The sequence below is a fragment of the Emys orbicularis genome, chromosome 4, assembly GCF_028017835.1.
Source record: "Emys orbicularis isolate rEmyOrb1 chromosome 4, rEmyOrb1.hap1, whole genome shotgun sequence".
Lineage (NCBI taxonomy): Eukaryota > Metazoa > Chordata > Testudines > Emydidae > Emys > Emys orbicularis.
The window spans coordinates 151,585,064-151,603,282 of NC_088686.1; the positions used below are offsets into that span (position 1 = coordinate 151,585,064).

At 52.9% G+C, this 18,219-nt stretch overlaps 1 protein-coding gene across 1 annotated transcript; it reads left to right on the forward strand.

Moving 5' to 3' along the window:
- Positions 1–4,104: 4,104 nt before the first annotated feature.
- LOC135877915 (regenerating islet-derived protein 4-like) lies at positions 4,105–17,309 on the forward strand. The gene is made up of 8 exons (XM_065403438.1): positions 4,105–4,157; positions 7,336–7,454; positions 8,255–8,401; positions 9,465–9,579; positions 10,460–10,532; positions 13,808–13,871; positions 16,309–16,388; positions 17,207–17,309. The coding sequence occupies exons 1-8, from the start codon at positions 4,109–4,111 to the stop codon at positions 17,307–17,309; spliced, it is 750 nt and encodes a 249-aa protein (XP_065259510.1). The 5' UTR covers positions 4,105–4,108.
- Positions 17,310–18,219: the final 910 nt, after the last annotated feature.

Consider the following 18,219-nt stretch of genomic DNA (forward strand, 5'->3'; position numbering starts at 1 on the left):
ATCTCAAGTTGTACTGAGAGCCTATGAGCTGCATCCGCTAGACCGCCTGGCAGCGGGCCCCATCTGACTGGCTGAGGAAGCTAGCAGGCTGTGCTCTTAAAGCCAGCAGCTGCTCACACTAGCATTTGCCCAGTGCTGGTGCTATCTCCTGTGACTGTTTGGTCCCAGCCCTGCTTCTGCCTCACACCCAGATCCGCTTCGCGGGTAACCTGGTCCTGACCATCGGCTCCAATTTCTGACTTCAGCTCTGACATCTGGCTTCTGACTCCAGTTCTGACGTTGGGCTCCTCTTCCTGCCCGCTGACTCCTGCTCCAACCACTAGGCCTGACTCCTGCTCCAACCACTAGGCACATCCGCCCAAGTCCTGGTTTCTGACACAGGGCCTCCCCATTCTTACTGCTGCTGCTTTGCTTGCTTCCTCTGCTTTTTCTTCGAGTGATGGCCCCAATTGTATTCCGCTGGAGGGGTATGCGCCATGTGCCCGGAGCCGGAGCTGTTCAAAGTAGTAGTGTCTGTTGGTCTGCGCATGCGCCCTTGTACAGGCCCATGGTTTCGACCTCATGGTTTCGGCCAAGGAGCGGGGCCGACTGGCCGCGCCTTCAATTCCTTCTCACTGCCACATGGTCCGAGTCGGAGCATCTGCCGTTCTCGTCCCTTGTGACGCAGTTTCCAAACTTAGCAAAAAACAGTTTTATTCTTGCTGCTAGTTAGCATATACCTGGTTTTATGGTAGTTTTTAGCATTAATGATAGTTTTCTTAGTGTTTAAGGACTTTGGGATGCCACTTTGGTGATTTTTCCCACTAACTCCGCCCCCCTCGCACTCATACCTGGGGACTGTCTTATGCCAAAGGCACCACAGCTTGTCTCTCTCACTCACTCACACACACACACACACACACACACACACACAGAGTCAAACAACAGCCCGTCGAACCCCTGACCACACAGCGCTTGTTACTGGGCAGACTCCACTATGCCTTATTTTAGGTGGGGCTCCGTAACTGTCTCTTACAGCCGTCTTAAATGAACGGTGCGTTCACACCCATCGGCTTCAATGAGGTTTTAACCTGACCCATCGCATTATTGCAGGTCTGTGTTTCATAGAATAGCAAGTCCTCAGCTGGTTTCCCCCTCAATCCGCTTTCTTGCTTTTTAGTGTCTCACCACCTTCTCCATGGCTCTCTTCTTAGCTTTCTTTTTGTATAGATTGATAAAGGGTTAACTGAGGCCAGGTCTACACTACAGACCTACAGTGGCATAACTACGTCACTCACACCCCTGATTTCATCCCCTGGGTGATGCAGTTATACCGGCCCAATTGCCCATGTAGACAGCACTATGGTGACAGCAGAGCTTCTCCCATCAACATAGCTACTGCCTTTTGGGTATAGGAGCGTCTTCACGTCAGTGCTACAGCCGCGCAGCTGCCCCGAATCTCCTGAACCTGACACTGACACTCTGTTACATTTAGTTACTTTCTAGTCCATGACGCCACTAAACACAGACAAACACTTTGGCCCAAAGGGACATCTCTATAATAAGATCCCAGGCTTGTTACTCGGTCTGTGTGTCATCAGAAGCCTAGACTGCCTGACTGCGTGTGAAGCCATGGAAACAGCTACAAACACGGTTGTGAGTTCTCCTTTTGTTTATAGGTTCAATAATCATGGGGATTTGCAGCTGTTAGCCAGTTTTTAAGTTCTCAGCCATTTTCAGCCTTTTTTACCCACGTCTTTACAAATCAAACCCATGTGACCGCACAGGCCTGCAGCTAGTTTTAAATCAAGGTTTCCCTTCAATGTTTCAGGAGACCCTTTGAGAGATATTTATTTTGTTTTTCAACTTAATCCCAGAGAGAGAGAGAACACCGCTGAACTTTTCCAGCTACTGCAGCTACTTCCGTCAGTGACTTGTTTATCCAGTTCTGCCAGATGGTCCGGATCAGACTTCATTATCTGCTCAAACTCTGCAAACATGCCAGGTCTAAAAAACACCTTGGTGAACCTGAATTTGTAATCATTTTCACTCAAGACCCAGGCTTTTTAAATAGTGCCTTGCAGAAAAGTCTAGGGTCCAGTCATGTTAGTTGGGCAGGCGTGTACTTCTTATACACAGAGTAGAGCTTGTGAAAGGAAACTTACGGTGGGACAACACCTTGCAGCAAATCCAAAACTGACACCATACTTGAAACACTGAAGCTGAGAGAGAAACTGTCCCTCGCTCTGGGCTCACGACGATCCTGCACTTTCTGCACAGCTGTTCAAGTCTGCTGTCCCCACATCAGAAAGGATGGGCAGAAGGGTGGAGAAGAGCTACAAGAATGATTCGAGGTTTGGAAAACCTGCCTAAACAAACAACTGTCAAAGGGCAGATGGGATGGGACGGGACTTACCCAACTCCCCAGCAGGTCAGTAGCAGAGCCAGAAACAGATTCCAGACTTCAGCCTGCCCAAAGGCCTTTGACAAAGTCCCGCAAAAGAGTCACTACAGACGCTGTTGACAAATGCAAAGTACTGTAATGCATGCTGGAGGGGAAAAGTTAAACCACTCCTGCACCGTCCTGGGGTCTAAATGAACTGTTTCAGCTCAGGAGAGGGACCTGGGCATCGATACAGACAGTGCAGTGAAAACCCTCAGCGCGCAGCTGCAGTCAAACAAGCAAAAAAAATATTGGGATGCATAAGAAATGGGATAGGGAATACTACACGGACTATGATAGTGCCTCTATACCAGTCAGTGGTGTGGCCGCATTTGAATACCAGGTGCAGCAGAGAAGGGCAATGAGAAAAATCCAGAGGTTGGGAAAAAATCTCCTCTGAAGAGAGTTTTAAAAGATGGGGGATTGTTACCTTAGAGAGGGGATGAGAAGGAGGGGACAGGATGGAAGCTTATAAAATACTGAGTGGCCTACAGAAGGGAAGTTGGGGGTGTTGTTTTCCCTGTCTCCTAACACAAGGAAAAGGGAACAGTCAGTGTGAAACTGGGAGGTGGGAAATTCAAAACTCATAACAGGAAGTACTTTTTTTTTTTTTTGGCACAATTCAGGATTAACCTGTGGAACTCACTGCCACAGGATATCGTTGAGACCAAGAAGATAGCAAGATTGAAAAGGTGACTGGCCATTTCAACAGATAACAAGAATATTCAGAATTATAATTAATGACAACAAAAATTGTGGCAGAGATATTAAACCTCCTGCTTCGGGTCTTAAGGCAATCTCTAACTACTGGAGACCAGGATGAGACCTAAGATTACCCCACATCTCCTCCTGAAAGGTCCTTACAGCTTCTTCCTCAGCATCTGATACTGGCCACTGTTGTTGACAGGAGACCGAGCTAGTCCGGCCATTCCTGTGCTCCTGTATTCCTAATCCAGGTTTCCTGAATTTCAGTCTAGTGCCTTAGCCACGGGGCAACACTGCCTTTCTGAAAGAAGAAATTTTAAAAACCCCAATCTTATGTGGTATAAGTATTAGGAATGTATTGAAATTAATTGAGTGGGTGAATGCATCAAACTCATATGACTCCTTGAGGACAGAGGTCATAGAAGGTCCTTTAATTTTTCTGATAATTTAGGAGCATCAGAAGCTGTTGGTGGCTTCTTGAGCTCCCACACCTAGATCGTTCCACAGACAAATTCTGCCCTCTTCTTTTCTGCTTTTTCTCCTTTCTACCTGTGCAGCCACTCTGCCCTCCGCTAGTGGCAAAGAAAGGAATTGCAAGATGTGGGGTGGCTATTGCTCAGGTCCCAGGGAGATTTCCTTGTGCATTCTGTCTCCCATGCTGGCCAGTTCCCTGCCTGAAGACAACTAGTACATTTGTCCAAGCACAATAAAATGAGCAGCTGCAGGACTTACTCCCCTGGCCTCCGCGTGGAGAGAGGGTTAAACCGGGCTGCTGGAGCCAGAAGGGACACAGCAGGAACACAAAGGCAAGTCAGAGGAGCGGGATTTCCCCCTGATGAGTCACTGGTCCAGGAGTTCCTGCATCCGCCTGTGCCCTGATCATTCTGCCGTGAGCAAAGCCAAAAAGCCCAACCCGAGGGGAGTCTCCACTAGCCAGCAGGGCAGTTGGGATTTGCCTGCTGACCCCCATCCTCACCAGAGATGGATCCCAGGACATCCCTCTACCTCGTGCTCATCTTCATTGCCTGGGGTGAGTTGGGTTGTGCTTCCTTGCTGCTAACCCTCCCCCGCCCCGTTCCATAGGTGCCACCGCTCGACCTTGTGGAATCAGCGGGGAGAGGGGTCTTCACTGCATACCCCCTCTGCTGCATCAGCACTCATTGCTCCCCATTGCCGGGTTTGGCAAAGACCCCAAGGACTGAGGCCCCTGGAGTCTGACCCCTCCGCTCACCCCAGTCTGGAGAGAAGGTGCTTTCTCCCAGGATACCTTCCCCCCCCCCCCCATGCTTGGGAGGAAGTCCCTGTACACATCCACAAAACCAACTCCTCGTCCTCCTTCAAACCTTTCCTCTGCCGCGATGGCTACACAAACTTGACACCAGCCGGCCCACTGGCATGCTGAGACCCCTGCCCAACCTGCTGACAATAGGTTTGAATTATTTCCTTGCACTTCCCCGTCCAGCTGCATAGAATCATAGAATCATAGAATATCAGGGTTGGAATCAGGAGGTCATCTCGTCCAACCCCCTGCTCAAAGCAGGACCAATTCCCAACTAAATCATCCCACCAGGGCTTTGTCAAGCCGGGCCTTAAAAACCTCTAAGGAAGGAGATTCCACCACCTCCCTAGGTAAAGCATTCCAGTGCTTCACCACCCTCCTAGTGAAATAGTGTTTCCTAATATCCAACCTAGACCTCCCCCACTGCAACTTGAGACCATTGCTCCTTGTTCTGTCATCTGCCACCACTGAGAACAGCCGAGCTCCATCCTCTTTGGAACCCCCCCTCAGGTAGTTGAAAGCAGCTATCAAATCCCCCCTCATTCTTCTCTTCTGGAGACTAAACAATCCCAGTTCCCTCAGCCTCTCCTCATAAGTCATGTGCTCCAGACCCCTAATCATTTTTGTTGCCCTCCGCTGGACTCTTTCCAATATTTCCACATCCTTCTTGTAGTGTGGGGCCCAAAACTGGACACAGTACTCCAGATGAGGCCTCACCAATGTCGAATAAAGGGGAACGATCACGTTCCTCGATCTGCTGGCAATGCCCCTACTTATACAGCCCAAAATGCCATTAGCCTTCTTGGCAACAAGAGCACACTGTTGACTCATATCCAGCTTCTCGTCCACTGTGACCCCTAGGTCCTTTTCTGCAGAACTGCTACCTAGCCATTCGGTCCCTAGTCTGTAGCAGTGCATAGGATTCTTCCGTCCTAAGTGCAGGACTCTGCACTTGTCCTTGTTGAACCTCATCAGGTTTTTTTTGGCCCAGTCCTCTAATTTGTCTAGGTCCCTCTGTATCCGATCCCTACCCTGTAGTGTATCTACCATGCCTCCCAGTTTAGTGTCATCTGCAAACTTGCTGAGAGTGCAGTCCACACCATCCTCCAGATCATTAATAAAGATATTAAACAAAACCGGCCCCAGGACCGACCCTTGGGGCAATCCGCTCGAAACCGGCTGCCAACTAGACATGGAGCCATTGATCACTACCCGGTGAGCCCGACGATCTAGCCAGCTTTCTATCCACCTTACAGTCCATTCATCCAGCCCATAATTCTTTAACTTGGCGGCAAGAATACTGTGGGAGACCGTATCAAAAGCTTTGCTAAAGTCAAGGAATAACACATCCAGTGCTTTCCCCTCATCCACAGAGCCAGTTATCTCATCATAGAAGGCAATTAGGTTAGTCAGGCATGACTTCCCCTTGGTGAATCCATGCTGACTGTTCCTGATCACTTTCCTCTCCTCTAAGTGTTTCATAATTGATTCCTTGAGGACCTGCTCCATGATTTTTCCAGGGACTAGGCACCAACTTTCAGCTTTCCCCAGGGGTGCTGCCATAAGTTAACCTTAAATAATGTGGTTCACAGTACTTTAATTTCCTTTCACCCTCATCTCTTGTCCGTCCCCCTCTTCCTCGGGTCGTGACGGAGTCTCCATCACTGGCCATTTCAAAATCAAGATGGGATTTTTCCAAAAGATCGGCTGTAGGGATTATTTGGGGGCAATTCTCTGGCCTGTGTTATCTGCGGTAACACTAGATATCAGGATGGTCCCTTCTGGCCTTGGCAGCTATGAATCTTGGCTATCACCACCGTTTATGTTTCTCCCGTGTCATTTTTAAGCAAGGGACCCCTTCTTTTTCATTTGTTGTAAAGCACCAGACAAAATGCGGCTGCTGTATTAATAATTATCATGTATGAAAACTACTATTGGTAAACGAAGCAATCAGTGAACATTATGAACAATTATAGCAACCACTAGCTCACTCTTCTCCCTGCATGAGGGTAATGATACTGCTATGCTTGTGCTGTTACGCACAATCTTACTGGGTCTTAGCGTGTGAGCCAGTGTACAGTCTTGGCAGACATACTGTTTTGGAATGCAATTTCTTGGGGGAAGGGGGGGTGGACTGTTCCAAAGGGCAGAAGGGTTTGTTGTTCCCTGGAAACCTGGCATTGGTGCATAGCCTGAGATCCCTGACAGAGGGACTTGGATGTGTGCTGTTTCTGACCATCTCTGTTCCAGGACTAGGGCCGGCTCCAGGCACCAGCTGAGCAAGCTGGTGCTTGGGGCGGCAGATTGTTCGAGGCGGCATTCTGCCCAATCCTAGGGCGGCACGGCCACTTTTTTTTTTTTTTGTTCCGCTCCAGCCGCCCTGTAGGGGGCGGCGGCGCGGAGAACCAGAGCACCCTGCAGGGCAGTCCTCTTCCTTCCCTCCCCGCCGACTGGAGCAGAGCCCTCGCGGCAGGCGGCAGGAGGCGGCGCAGCGGGAGGGGCCGCGTGGCAGTGCCCCTGCTATAGCCCTGGCCGCCCCCTTCTCTCTCTCTCCCGCCCGCTCCCTCTCCCTCCCCCTCCCCCCCCCAGCCAGTCTCCCTGCACCCGCGCTATGGCCGCGCCGCAGGTTTTTTTTTTTTTTTTTGCTTTGCGGTTCTGGCTGCCCCGTTTTTGTTTGTTTGTTTGTTTGTTTTGTTTTTTTGCTTGGGGCGGCCAAAAAGCCAGAGCCGGCCCTGTCCAGGACTGGTGCATAAAATGTAATAAACAAGTTGCACTAAGAAACTACTCAGACTCTGTGTCACTGATTTCTCCTGCAATGAGAAACTGGTGTAATACTTACCTGCCTTTGGGATCGATGGGTGAAACTTGCTGCACTGATGTTTTATTCTCTCGCGCGCATTTCATATCTGGTTCCTTCCCTTGATACTAGGTGCCTGCTCCCAGGAGAACTGTCTCTGCGCCCGCGGCTTTTGTGACGAAGGCTGGGTGCAGTATCAAGACTCCTGCTATAAGGCTGTGATGGAACCGACAAACTGGCACGAAGCTGAGGCAAGTCTGATAGCAGGGCCTAGTGGAAAGAGCCTTGGCCAGAGACATAGGAGAGCTGGATTCTATTCCCAGCACTGGTTTGCTGGGTGACCTAGAGCAAGTCACTTCCTTTTCTGTGACTCAGTTTTCCCATCTGTAAAATAGGGATAAAGATACTGACTTCCTTTGTAAAGGGAGTATTAACAGCTGGTCATATTTGCTGAGCAGGGAGAGAGATAGGGGACAGGAAATCCTCCTTAGGGCACATGTTGGGAGGCGCCTGAACCGTGGCCCCACCCCCACACCGCCCCTTCCCAACAGGCCCTGCCCCTGTGCTGCCCCTTCCCCCAGGCCACGCCCAAGTGCCGCCTCTTCCCTCGAAGCCCAGCTCCCACGTTGCCTCTTCCCCCCACTTTTAAAAGGGGGTGGGGAATTGCCCCTTGACCTCCCTTCCCCATTCTGGCACATGCTATAATGGCACAACTGCAGCTGTGCTGCTCTAGCGTAGACACTTACTACAGCCACGGAAGGGGTGCTTTTGTCCCTGTAGCAAATGGACTAGTCCCCTCCCTGTGGGGGAAACCAAGGTGTGAGACGCTAAGAGACTTGCCCAAGGCCACCTGGTGAGTCTGTGGCAGAACTGGGAATTCAGCCCATCTCTCTTGAGGGCTAGCCCACTGCCTCAACGACCAGACCACCCCCCTTCTCTAGAGCCCTGACCCACTGATGTCAATGGGCATTTTTCCATTGATATCTAAGCGTTTCGGGTCAGGCGCGCTGGTTGCAGCCTTGTGTGATTTGTCCTTGCGGTGCCTTTTTAGATGGCGTGTCAAAGCCACGGCAGGAATTCCCATCTGGCCTCCATCCACAGCGCAGAGGAAAATGACTTCATCTTTCACCTGATGGGCAAGCCGCTGGATTACACTAAAGGGCAGGCCTACTGGATCGGCGCACATGACACTTTCAAGGTAGCTCCTGCCTCACCCGTCTGGCACAGCCCGCAATCAGAGCAACTGCAACTTCAGAGCAATCGCCAGGGATGGAGGGTCAGACTGGCATTTCCACTTATACCAGGGGGACATCGTGGGGTTGAGGGCAGAATTTGGCTCCCTGTGTCTTACATTGTGGGCTTGTTATTTCAATCTGATGTAGAGCAAAGAGTGTTTGCCTGGATTAGGCCCCAGGAGTCCTCAGTTCTATTCCTGGCTTTGCTGCTGGGGTGGCTTTAGGCAAGTCCCAGCCTCTCCTTGTGCCTCAGTTTCCCCATCTGTAAAATTCGGGTAACGCTACTGACCTGCTTTGTGAAGTGTTGTGAGCTCTACTAATGAAAAATGCTAGAGAAGAGTTAGGTGTTACTGTCCCTCAGCTGCAAAGCATGCTGGGATACAGGGCGTAGAAAAGGTGCAGTGGAAACTACAGCTGTTTTGTCACCTCCGCACTCCAGCTGACGTTCACTCTCCAAGAACCAGGTCTGAGCTTGGGGAGAGCTGGGGCTGGGCGTGGTGCGGCTGCTGCAAGTGGGGAAGGTGTGCTGGGATCTGGTAGAGGCTGGTGCCATCCCAAAGTGGAGGTGACGCTGGCACATGACGGTGAACGCGGTGCCAGCTTAGGGCTGCGGGTGAGGGTTATGACAGAGCTGATTCCAAGCCAGGTCGGCGCTGCTCACTCTGCCAGCCCCACAGACAGAAGGATGGCCCAGCACTTAGGGCAGCGCACGGGGACTTGGGAGTCCTGGGTTCAGTTCCTGGGTCTGCCACTGTCTCCCTGTGTGACCTTGGTGCAGTCACTTAATCTACCCTGTGCTGAGTTTCCCTATCTGTAACCCGGGGCAGACCCTTCCCCACTCCCCGGGGTGGTGTGAGGCTGACGCTGTCAGTGCTGGAGAGGGCTGCAGTGAGGAAGAGGCCTCCACAGCTGGGATATTAGGTGCTAGAGACAGTGCTGATCCCTTAGTGGCTATTGCTCCATCTCCTCTCCCCGCAGCGCTCCTGGCCCCCGGTTCAGTCACTAACACCGTCACCCTTTCTCTAGGAGGGGTCTTTCATGTGGACGGATGGTTCCGAATACAATTTCCGGACATTTCCTGCAGACCAGCCCGATGGTCTCCCGGGAGAAAACTACCTGGGCTCTTGGACCCTGGAAAACGGTGGGAGCTTTGTCCTGGGGCTGTGTGTTGGGGGAGGGGGAGCAGATGCTTGGTGGCTCGGTTTGGTCAGGGCTGGCTCATTATCTCGACCCCCTGACTCTCACCAGAAGAACATTGCCCAGATTCAGTTCCTGCTGGTTGGCTGCACCATCCGATCAAATCATTGAGCTGTCTGGTTTGGTCCCCTGCCCCTGCCCTAGCAGCTCATTCCACTGACCTACCTACCTCTGCCTCTGACTGTGGCTTACGCCAAATGCTTCGGAGGAACACAACCCCTGCCTCCCCCCCTCCAAAACCAGCCCAATCCAAACAAAATCCCTCCCTAGTGGCTGGCCAGTTTCCTGGGGAAAGCCCTCCCCAATACACCCCGATCAGTGCCAGAGGACTGACAACTCCAATGCATTGTGACCCACTTTCAAAGTGAACTCCACAAACGGAACAGTGTGTGATCACCTCGGGCTGGGAGCAGCTCCGGCCTGCCCCATGTGCCGTCAGGTCTACCAGAGCTACGTGGGTGCAAAGAGAGCTTTATACCCAATTTGCACCGGAGAAACTGATGACCAAAGATGCAAGGCGGCAATGGACCAGGGCAATATTGCACTCAGCCTTTCTTTTCATGCCTCATCTAAGTTCCCACTAGTGTTTTCCAGTATCTATCTATCTATCTATCTATCTATCTATCTATCTATCTATCTATCTATCTATCTATCTATCTATCTATCTATCTATCACCCCAGTCTAGACTGTACAGATGCCTGCACAGGTAGAGAGCTCACATTAGCTCTCACATGCAGATGACTTTCCTAGTCATGGAAGTGCCCGTTCCTGCCAGCGGGCGGTTTGTTCCTGGGTTGGTTCCTTCTGACTCCGTCTCTTTTAGGCTTCGTCACCTGGAACGACTATGGCCCCAGCTGGTCCTTCCCGTTCGTTTGCAAATACACCCTGCGGAACAGGTACCATCCAGCTTCGCTCCCACCAGGGTGGGCTATTCTCCGGACAGGCGAACTCTAGCAGTGGCTGAAGGTGTCCCGGTGACTGTTCGGGCACCCGCGGGGCCCGGTTGTTGTTTATATTGCAGTTGTGCTCAGCCACTGTACAAACACGTAGGAAGACACAGTCTCTGTCCCAGTGAGCGCCACATACAGCGATGGCAGCGTCCTGCCTGCACACCGCCTGCTCGGGAAGAGACGGCTCTGGGGAGCTTAGTCTCCAGGGCTCCTCTGGCCCATGGGTGGGTGACTCCTGTGAGACGGGCACCTTCCTCCCAGGCTGAGATCCACAGGAGCACCTTTAGTTACTGCTGACCTGAAACTGGCCATACTGGCACTAGAGCCTTAGATGGGAAAGGCCCCGTATCCCCTTCCCTGACCCCCTAAACCCACCAGGACCACTTCCCTGGGGCCACATTGGAGCTAGCACCCCCTACAGGGCAAAGGCCCCATGTCCCAGTCCCCCCTCTCTGGGGCCAGATCAGAACTGGCACCCCTAGAGGGGAAAAGCCCTATACCCCATTCCCTGCCCCACTGGCACCAGATCAGAGCCAGTACCGGCTAGAGGGGAAAGGTCCCATCCACATCTGAGCATCACAACCAACAGCTGTTTCTCTTCCTCTCTGCCTCTGCCCACAGCTGCAGGGACCCCTCCTGGTAACAGGACGTGGTGGAAGACGCCGCCTGTATCCTGCAGTGGAGGCTGCGTCACCTTCCTGTGCTGTAGCTTCACATCTGGAACCAATTACTGCTGTGTCCTTATCCCGTCTTTAGTGACCTGGTTAGAACTGGGCAAATAACAGGTTTGGGGGTTTGCTGGGAATTCTGAAAAATTTGGGGGGCAGGGGATTCATTTTAGGACAAACTGAAATTTTATTTTAAAAAATATTCTGCAAATGGAGAAGTGGTGGTGGGAGGGGGGAATCATTTTGAGTCCAATGAACATTTTGTTTTGATTGTGACCATTTTAAAACTCTGTTTGTTTTTAATCAGACTAAAGGCCATTTCAAAAGGAAAAGTAGTTTCAGACCAAAGACGCTAAAGGTTTAGATTTGTTCTGGGTTGGTTTTTAGTTTTGGCCAATACACTTTAGTGAAGCCAAAACAATTCACCAAATGATTCGGTTTCACCAAACCTGCATTTTTCACCGGAAAAGGGGCTGGTCTGAAAAGTGTCACCCGCCTGTATTCCCCCTCGGTCCCAGCTGGCGGCTCCTGCTGGGAGCCACTTTCCAATGGGAACCCGCAGCAGGCCGGAGGCCGGGGGAACAACGGTCACAGTCTCTTTGGACTCCAGAGCCACCCAGCTGTACACTGTCTGCGCTCTCACTGGCAAGGCATCATTCAGCGATTCTGCTCATGCAAATCTGCTTAGAGAGCTCCCTGCTCTGATCCCTGCTTCTCTTTCTCCCGCCTCTTCCTCCTGCTTTATACATGTACCTGCTCATTCCTACAAATGTTCTGGGCCAAAACAAAATGATCAATAAAAAAGCTGCTCGCCCAGAGAACGAATGTAGTAGTCATTGTACAGCGCCTGGCACAGTGGGGACCTGGCCATGAGTGGGGCACCCAGGTGCTACTGTAATACACCTAATAATGTGCAGCGCCTGGCACAGTGGGGCCTGGTCCATGATTGGGGTGCTCAGGTGCTACCATATAAAGAATACACCTAATAAATAATAATGCCCATGACAATGTGGAGTCTGTAAGGCTCAGTTCTGCTCCTGAATGATTGATGTTTTGAACCCCCAAAATGAGCTGGGGGCGGTAAGGGCAGCAACTTGTGGGGAAAGCTTTGCCAGGTGGAACGCTCGCTCGCGGTGTCACCTTGGGGATGAGCCAGGGTTCCAAATTTCCTCTTGACTCTCTGAGATTTCAAGGGACGGGGCGATTTCTCCCCTCTCCCCCGGCTGAATTCCCCATCTCAAGTCACCAGCACGACCTGACGCGGCTCTGCTGAATCCCCGAGCTGGAATTGCTCTGGCAAGCGTTGGGCTGTGTCCGCTCTTGACCATAACCACAATGGACTGAACCCCAGAGCCCTTCTCCAGTCGGTGACACTGGGGCGTTTCCCTGGCTAAGGGCTGTGTGAAATCTGCAGGCCCAACCCTACAGCCTCATGTTACGAGGTGCCCCGTATGGAGACTCTTCTCCTGCGGGGAGGCAGCGTTTGCTCCATGGCAGAAAAATGAGGGGTTCATCCCCCTCAGCCCACCTGGATCCCCAGATCCTGCGTGGATCAGGCCCTTGGAAGACTACAGCTGACTTGATGCAGCGTATAAGTTCTGCCAAGGGGGGAACAGCCCAGGTACCGACAGGCTCTGTATCCTGGAGGAGAAAGGCAGCACATAGATTCATAGATTCTAGGACTGGAAGGGACCTCGAGAGGTCATTGAGTCCAGTCCCCTGCCCGCATGGCAGGACTGGACTCGATGACACACTCGAGTTAGAAACAAGGCACGGATGTTTGCCAGGCTGGGTGAGTAACCCTGGGCACAGCCTGCCAAGGGAAGGGGGGCCTTCAAACCCAGCCGGGAGGCCTTGGGGGAAGACGCTTCAGCCAGACAGTCATTACTGGGCACAGGGCAGGGGGAAATGGGTGAACTTTAAGGGCCTGCGATATACAGGAGTTCAGACTCGATGATCTGATGTTCCCTTCAGGCCTTAAACTCCATGAGTCTCCACAAGGCACTGCACACTCATAGAATATCAGGGCTGGAAGGGACCTCAGGAGGTCATCTAGTCCCACCCTCCGCTCAAAGCGGGACCAATCACCAGACAGATTTTTGCCCCAGATCCCTAAATGCCCCCCCTCAAGGATTGAACTCAGAACCCTGGGTTTAGCAGGCCAATGCTCAAACCACTGAGCTATCCCTCCCCCCCTCAGGCTCAGCCGGGCAGGTCTGTGCTGGATCTTGGACTCCTACGGCTCCGCTCCAGGCCCCTGACAGCCAGCAGAGGGACACCTCAACCGGCATCTGCCCCCAAGATGCCCTGCTGCAGGGTTGGGGCACCTCAGGAAAGTCAATGCGGTCTCTGGAGCAGTCTCCAGGAAGCCGGTGGGGGGTGATTTGTGCCCCCTGTACCAAGGCGTGACTCACCACAGTGGCACCTCTTGCTGGCAGGTCGGTGCACCCTCTCCCAACGGTGCTTTGCCCACCATCACGTCTGCTCTCGGGTCCACGTCACACCAAGGACTGTGGTATCCTGTGAGTCCCTATCTGTGCTCCCCCATTCCAGGGGCCCGGCAGTCAGCTGTCCAGTCACTTCCCCAGGGGCGAGTGGGGGGACTCAGACCCTGAACGTAAGGGTGCTGGGGGACCCAGTGGGGCAAGTGAAAGATAAACTAGCCATTGCAAAGAGCAGAGGACACCTCACATACCAGAGGGAAACGTTTAGCGATGATATGCAGGCCCAGGCAGACGTGTGTCTCCTGTTGAGGGAGGCAGAAAGAGAAAGGGATGAGCTACAGATGCAGCTTAGGCAGCTGCAGGGTAGGAGATGCCCAACACCCCAAGGGATGCAGTCTTGAGCGGGAGGGTGTGTGATGGGGTGTCTACCGCACACAGATGTAAAAGGGGTTAATCCTGCATGTGAGCAGTGGAGTTGGGTCCTCCAATCAGCCTAGAGAGGCTGCGTTGGGCGCAGGCAATCAAGGAAGGGCTGCAGGGAGCGACCAATCAGAGCCCAGCAGGCTCACATAAAAGAAGCCCCTGGGCCAGAGCTGGTCAGTGGCTGCTGGGAGTTTGAGGAGTCAGGACTGTGTCTCTAGCAGGCGGAGAGCCCTGCGGCACCATGGGCAGAGCAGTGCTGGCAGGGACCAGGGGAGCGAGAGGGAACTCCCAGTTGGCTGCTAGGACTGTGGCCCTGAGGTAAGAGTGAAGAAGGTGTTGGGGTCGCGGGGAAGTGGCCCTGGAAAATGTGCTGAGCAGTTGGAGGGGGCGAAGCATGTGGCTGCCATCTACAGGGTCCCTGGGCTGGGACCAGGAGTAGTGGGTGGGCCTGGGTCTCTCCCTGCCCCACAGGGGAAGCAGCTGGACTGTTAGGCTGGGATACTAACCCCGGAAGGGGGAACACGGATGGTGACACGGCTGAAGGGCTGAGTCACAAAGAGGGTGTTGTGGTTCCTGAGGCGGCGAGGGGGGCTGCAGGCAGATGCAGTGACGCTGTGCAAGCTGCAGACGGGGGCGGCCTCAAGCTCCACCCCAGCATGACAAGGAGGAGGTGCCAGTCTGGCGGCGAGTGATGCGCCCCGTAACACGCCCATCCCCGAAACAGTGTCCCTCCAAGGGCTTGTCGCTTTGCATCCTGACACCCTGGTATGTCAGTAGCTGCGCTGGGCACCCGTAGCCTTGTGCTTCACTGTCCTGTTCTGGGTGCCTCGCTCCTGCTGAGGTGTTTGCCTCAGACAGGTTGCCAGCCAGCCTCACCCGGGACTCGGACCCTTCCTGGCCCTGCAGGATGGGGTCACCGCAAGGTGGAAGGTGGCCCAGTGTTTGCAGGGCTGGCTCGGTGCTGGGAAGCGAATGGTGGTGCTTCCCCCGGGGCTGTGGTACTCACCACAAAGTGTCAGCCCAGAGCGACAGGCTGGGGGGACAACGCCCCACTAAAGGCTGTGGCCACAAACTCTTTGGAGGAAGAAACTGCACCACAGGATGTTCATTTTACCAGGGTTGGCCCTGTGGCCCGAGCCATTAGCTGATGTTTGGGGCCTTGTTTCTGTCACCATGAGCAGTCGATGAGCAGTACCGGGTTTACAATGGCGCCACTGGTGCCATGGGGCCGGGACCAGGGGCCAAAGAGGCCGCAGCCCGGCCTGCTCCGCTTCGGCTGCAGTCCAAGGCCCCGCCAGCTTTTCTCCACCCTCCACCTCTGTCCCGCACCCACCGTTCCCGCTCCTCCCCCTCCCTCCCAGCGCTTCTCCCGCCGCCAAACACCAAACGGGATAAATGCACATTTTTGTCATAAAAGTCCGGATGGTCAGGACAGAGCTTAAAAAGGGAACTGTCCCGGCCAAACGGGGATGTAGAGTCATCCCATCTCCAGCATGACTCATCTGGTCTGCAGCCTTAACTGCAGTGCTCAGTCCCAGCTCTCAGGTTGGGAGGAGATGGACTCGACTAGATGACCTGTCATTACAGGCTGCGATGCAATGATGCAAATACCCAAGGAGTCCGAGTTAAGGTTGTGCAGAGCCCCGTAGCTTTGGCATCTGCTGCCTTGTCAGCGCTCAATCTTAATGCAGTATTATTTTTTTTATGGAATGAATAAAATACATTCCCCCATTAGGCCAGTCTGTGGAATGCTCCCTAGGGATCAGGGCTTGGGGAAAACAAATGGTGCTTGTATCCCGAAAGCTTTGGGTTTCATCAGATACGTTGTTCGGTTTCGGGTCTGTCGTTGTCATCAGGGTCAGACAAGGCTCCCATTGTCTAGCGCATCACTCGTCGCGCTTCGCAGCCTTAATTCCCACCACAGCCTGAGCTGCAACAGCCACAATCAGACAAAGGAAGAGACTTCTCAGTGCCTCTGTCTCCACACCCTGCCCGTGTCCTGTTTCTAACAGCGTTCGGTTGGGACAATTGCTTATTACTCCACAATTATGAGACATAAATTGGGCCCTACCAAATTCACAGCCATGAAAAACATGTCGCAGACTGCGAAATCTGGTCTCCCCCGTGAAATCTGGCTATTGTAGGGTGGTCATGATATAACCACCCTTACTTCTGTGCTGCCTTCAGAGCTGGATGGTCGGAGAGCAACAGCTGCTGACTGGGCACCCAGCTCTGAAGGCAGCGCTGCTGCCAGCAGCAGTGCAGAGGTAAGGGTGACCTGCTATTGGGGTTAGGGTGACCAGATGTCCCGATTTTTATAGGGACAGTCCTGATATTTGGGGCTTTTTCTTATATAGGCTCCTATTACCCCCCCGCCCCCCCATCCTCTGTCCCGATTTTTCACACTTGCTGTCTGGCCACCCTAATTGGGGTTCTAACTTGAACTCTGAATTTTAGCAGACATCCTTATCCAGGGCGACTTACAAACGTTACAGTTGTACAGTCCAATACTTGTGTATAGACTGTATGACCACATCCATAAAATTGGCTATTTATGCTGTGACCAACCGGCAAAAAATGTGTGGTTTCTCTGATTTTAAGTAGACCCTAATCATAAGTGAAGCTGTATTGTTACCAGTGTAATGATATGTACCTGCAGTATATTATTCAGCCATTCGATATCTCTATGCACTTTATAGAGTTCCAAACAGGATGTGGGTCCTGGTAAACAAAGGTAACAAAGCCGGAATTCACACCAGGTGGAAGCCAATTTGTTTGGCACTAGTTGTGGCTGTTTCTTTCTGTGTATGAATGGTCAGAAGTCTATGGATCACCACCACCACTAGAAGGAGCTATTGTACTAATTTAGCATAATCCTGCTTTGTGCTACCAATGACACATCCCTGCACTGGTCTTCCACTTCCGGAGACCCAAGAAAGAAGCTGCAGCTGGGCTCGGTGAGGCGAGCTTAGTCCGTGCCCTCATTTCTGGACCGTTATTAAAAACCAAGGCGTGATTCCTGCTGCCTCATTGTCTTGCCAGCCCGTTTCCTCTCTCGCTCTCTTCCAGTCTCTCCACACTACAGCTGCAGCCGCCACGGCCAGTCACGGAGCCGGATCTATGCACTTGACCTGCAAGAGCAGGCTGGGAAATGCCTCCAAGAGCTGCAAGGAACCTACAGTCTCTAGCAGCTGAAGAGCTGTGGAGCAAGGTTCTTAGGCCCACGTCTTCACAGGTACTTCAGTGCCCAACTCCCATTGGTTTTAATGCGAGTTAGGTGCCTAAATACCTTTGAAGATCTAGGCCTTAGAATATCCTCCATCCATAGGCCTAGCAGCCGCTGTGACCTTTGCTAAGGAGCTCAATGGGGTTTTCTTGTGGCATTTGACTCTCTCGTGTAGTCCCGGTTGCAGCTGTTTTTACGTACACAAGGGCCTGGGTTCAAGCCCCAGTGGAAGCAGCTGAGCCCTGGCGCCAGAGCGTAAAAGCCAATGCTGCAACCTTCAGGGCTGCTTTTATGTCACTGGGGGAGATGGTTAGTGCCCACCCCTCTTCTCGGCCATCTTGATTCCCAGAGGCTCTTTCCCAGTGAAATGCAAGGGGGTAATGTTGCCTAGGGGATAGGGCACTTGACTGGGGCTGGAGAGACCTGGGTCTATGCTACTGGCTTCCTGGCCTGGGGTACGTCACTTCACCTCTTTGTGCCTCAGTTTCCTCGTGTCTATAACAGGGAGAATGATGCTGACCTGCTCTGGAAAGCGCTTTCAGATCTGCTGATGGTCAGTGCTCTATACTAGAGACCCCAGCCTGTGCTGCCACCATGTGGCCACTGCCTTTAGCGCTCAGGCCACTGGCAGCCTGGGTTCCTTGGTGAGTCCAACGCTTGCTGGTCGGGTCCTGGTGTCCCCTCTACCCCCCAGCCGGGAGGGGACTGATGAGGTTGTAGGTGCAACCCAGCTTCCTGGGGACTCAGTAGCTCGGCAGTTAGCGCCTGCTCAGCCCCGGCTCCTGGAGGAAGCAGCGTCACAGCCATGCCGAGAATGACCTAGCGGTGTAGGTTTAGGGCGGAAGAGCTAACAGATGGCGGCCCCAACCCAC

What these genes read in the sequence shown, in the direction of transcription:
- LOC135877915 (XM_065403438.1), top strand. Translation starts at nt 4,109, where the DNA reads ATGGATCCCAGGACATCCCTCTACCTCGTGCTCATCTTCATTGCCTGG. An exon ending in AAATACACCCTGCGGAACAG is followed by an intron (nt 10,533 to 13,807) that starts GTACCATCCAGC and finishes CCCCCATTCCAG; the next exon opens with GGGCCCGGCAGTCAGCTGTC. An exon ending in GGGGGACTCAGACCCTGAAC is followed by an intron (nt 13,872 to 16,308) that starts GTAAGGGTGCTG and finishes TGCTGCCTTCAG; the next exon opens with AGCTGGATGGTCGGAGAGCA.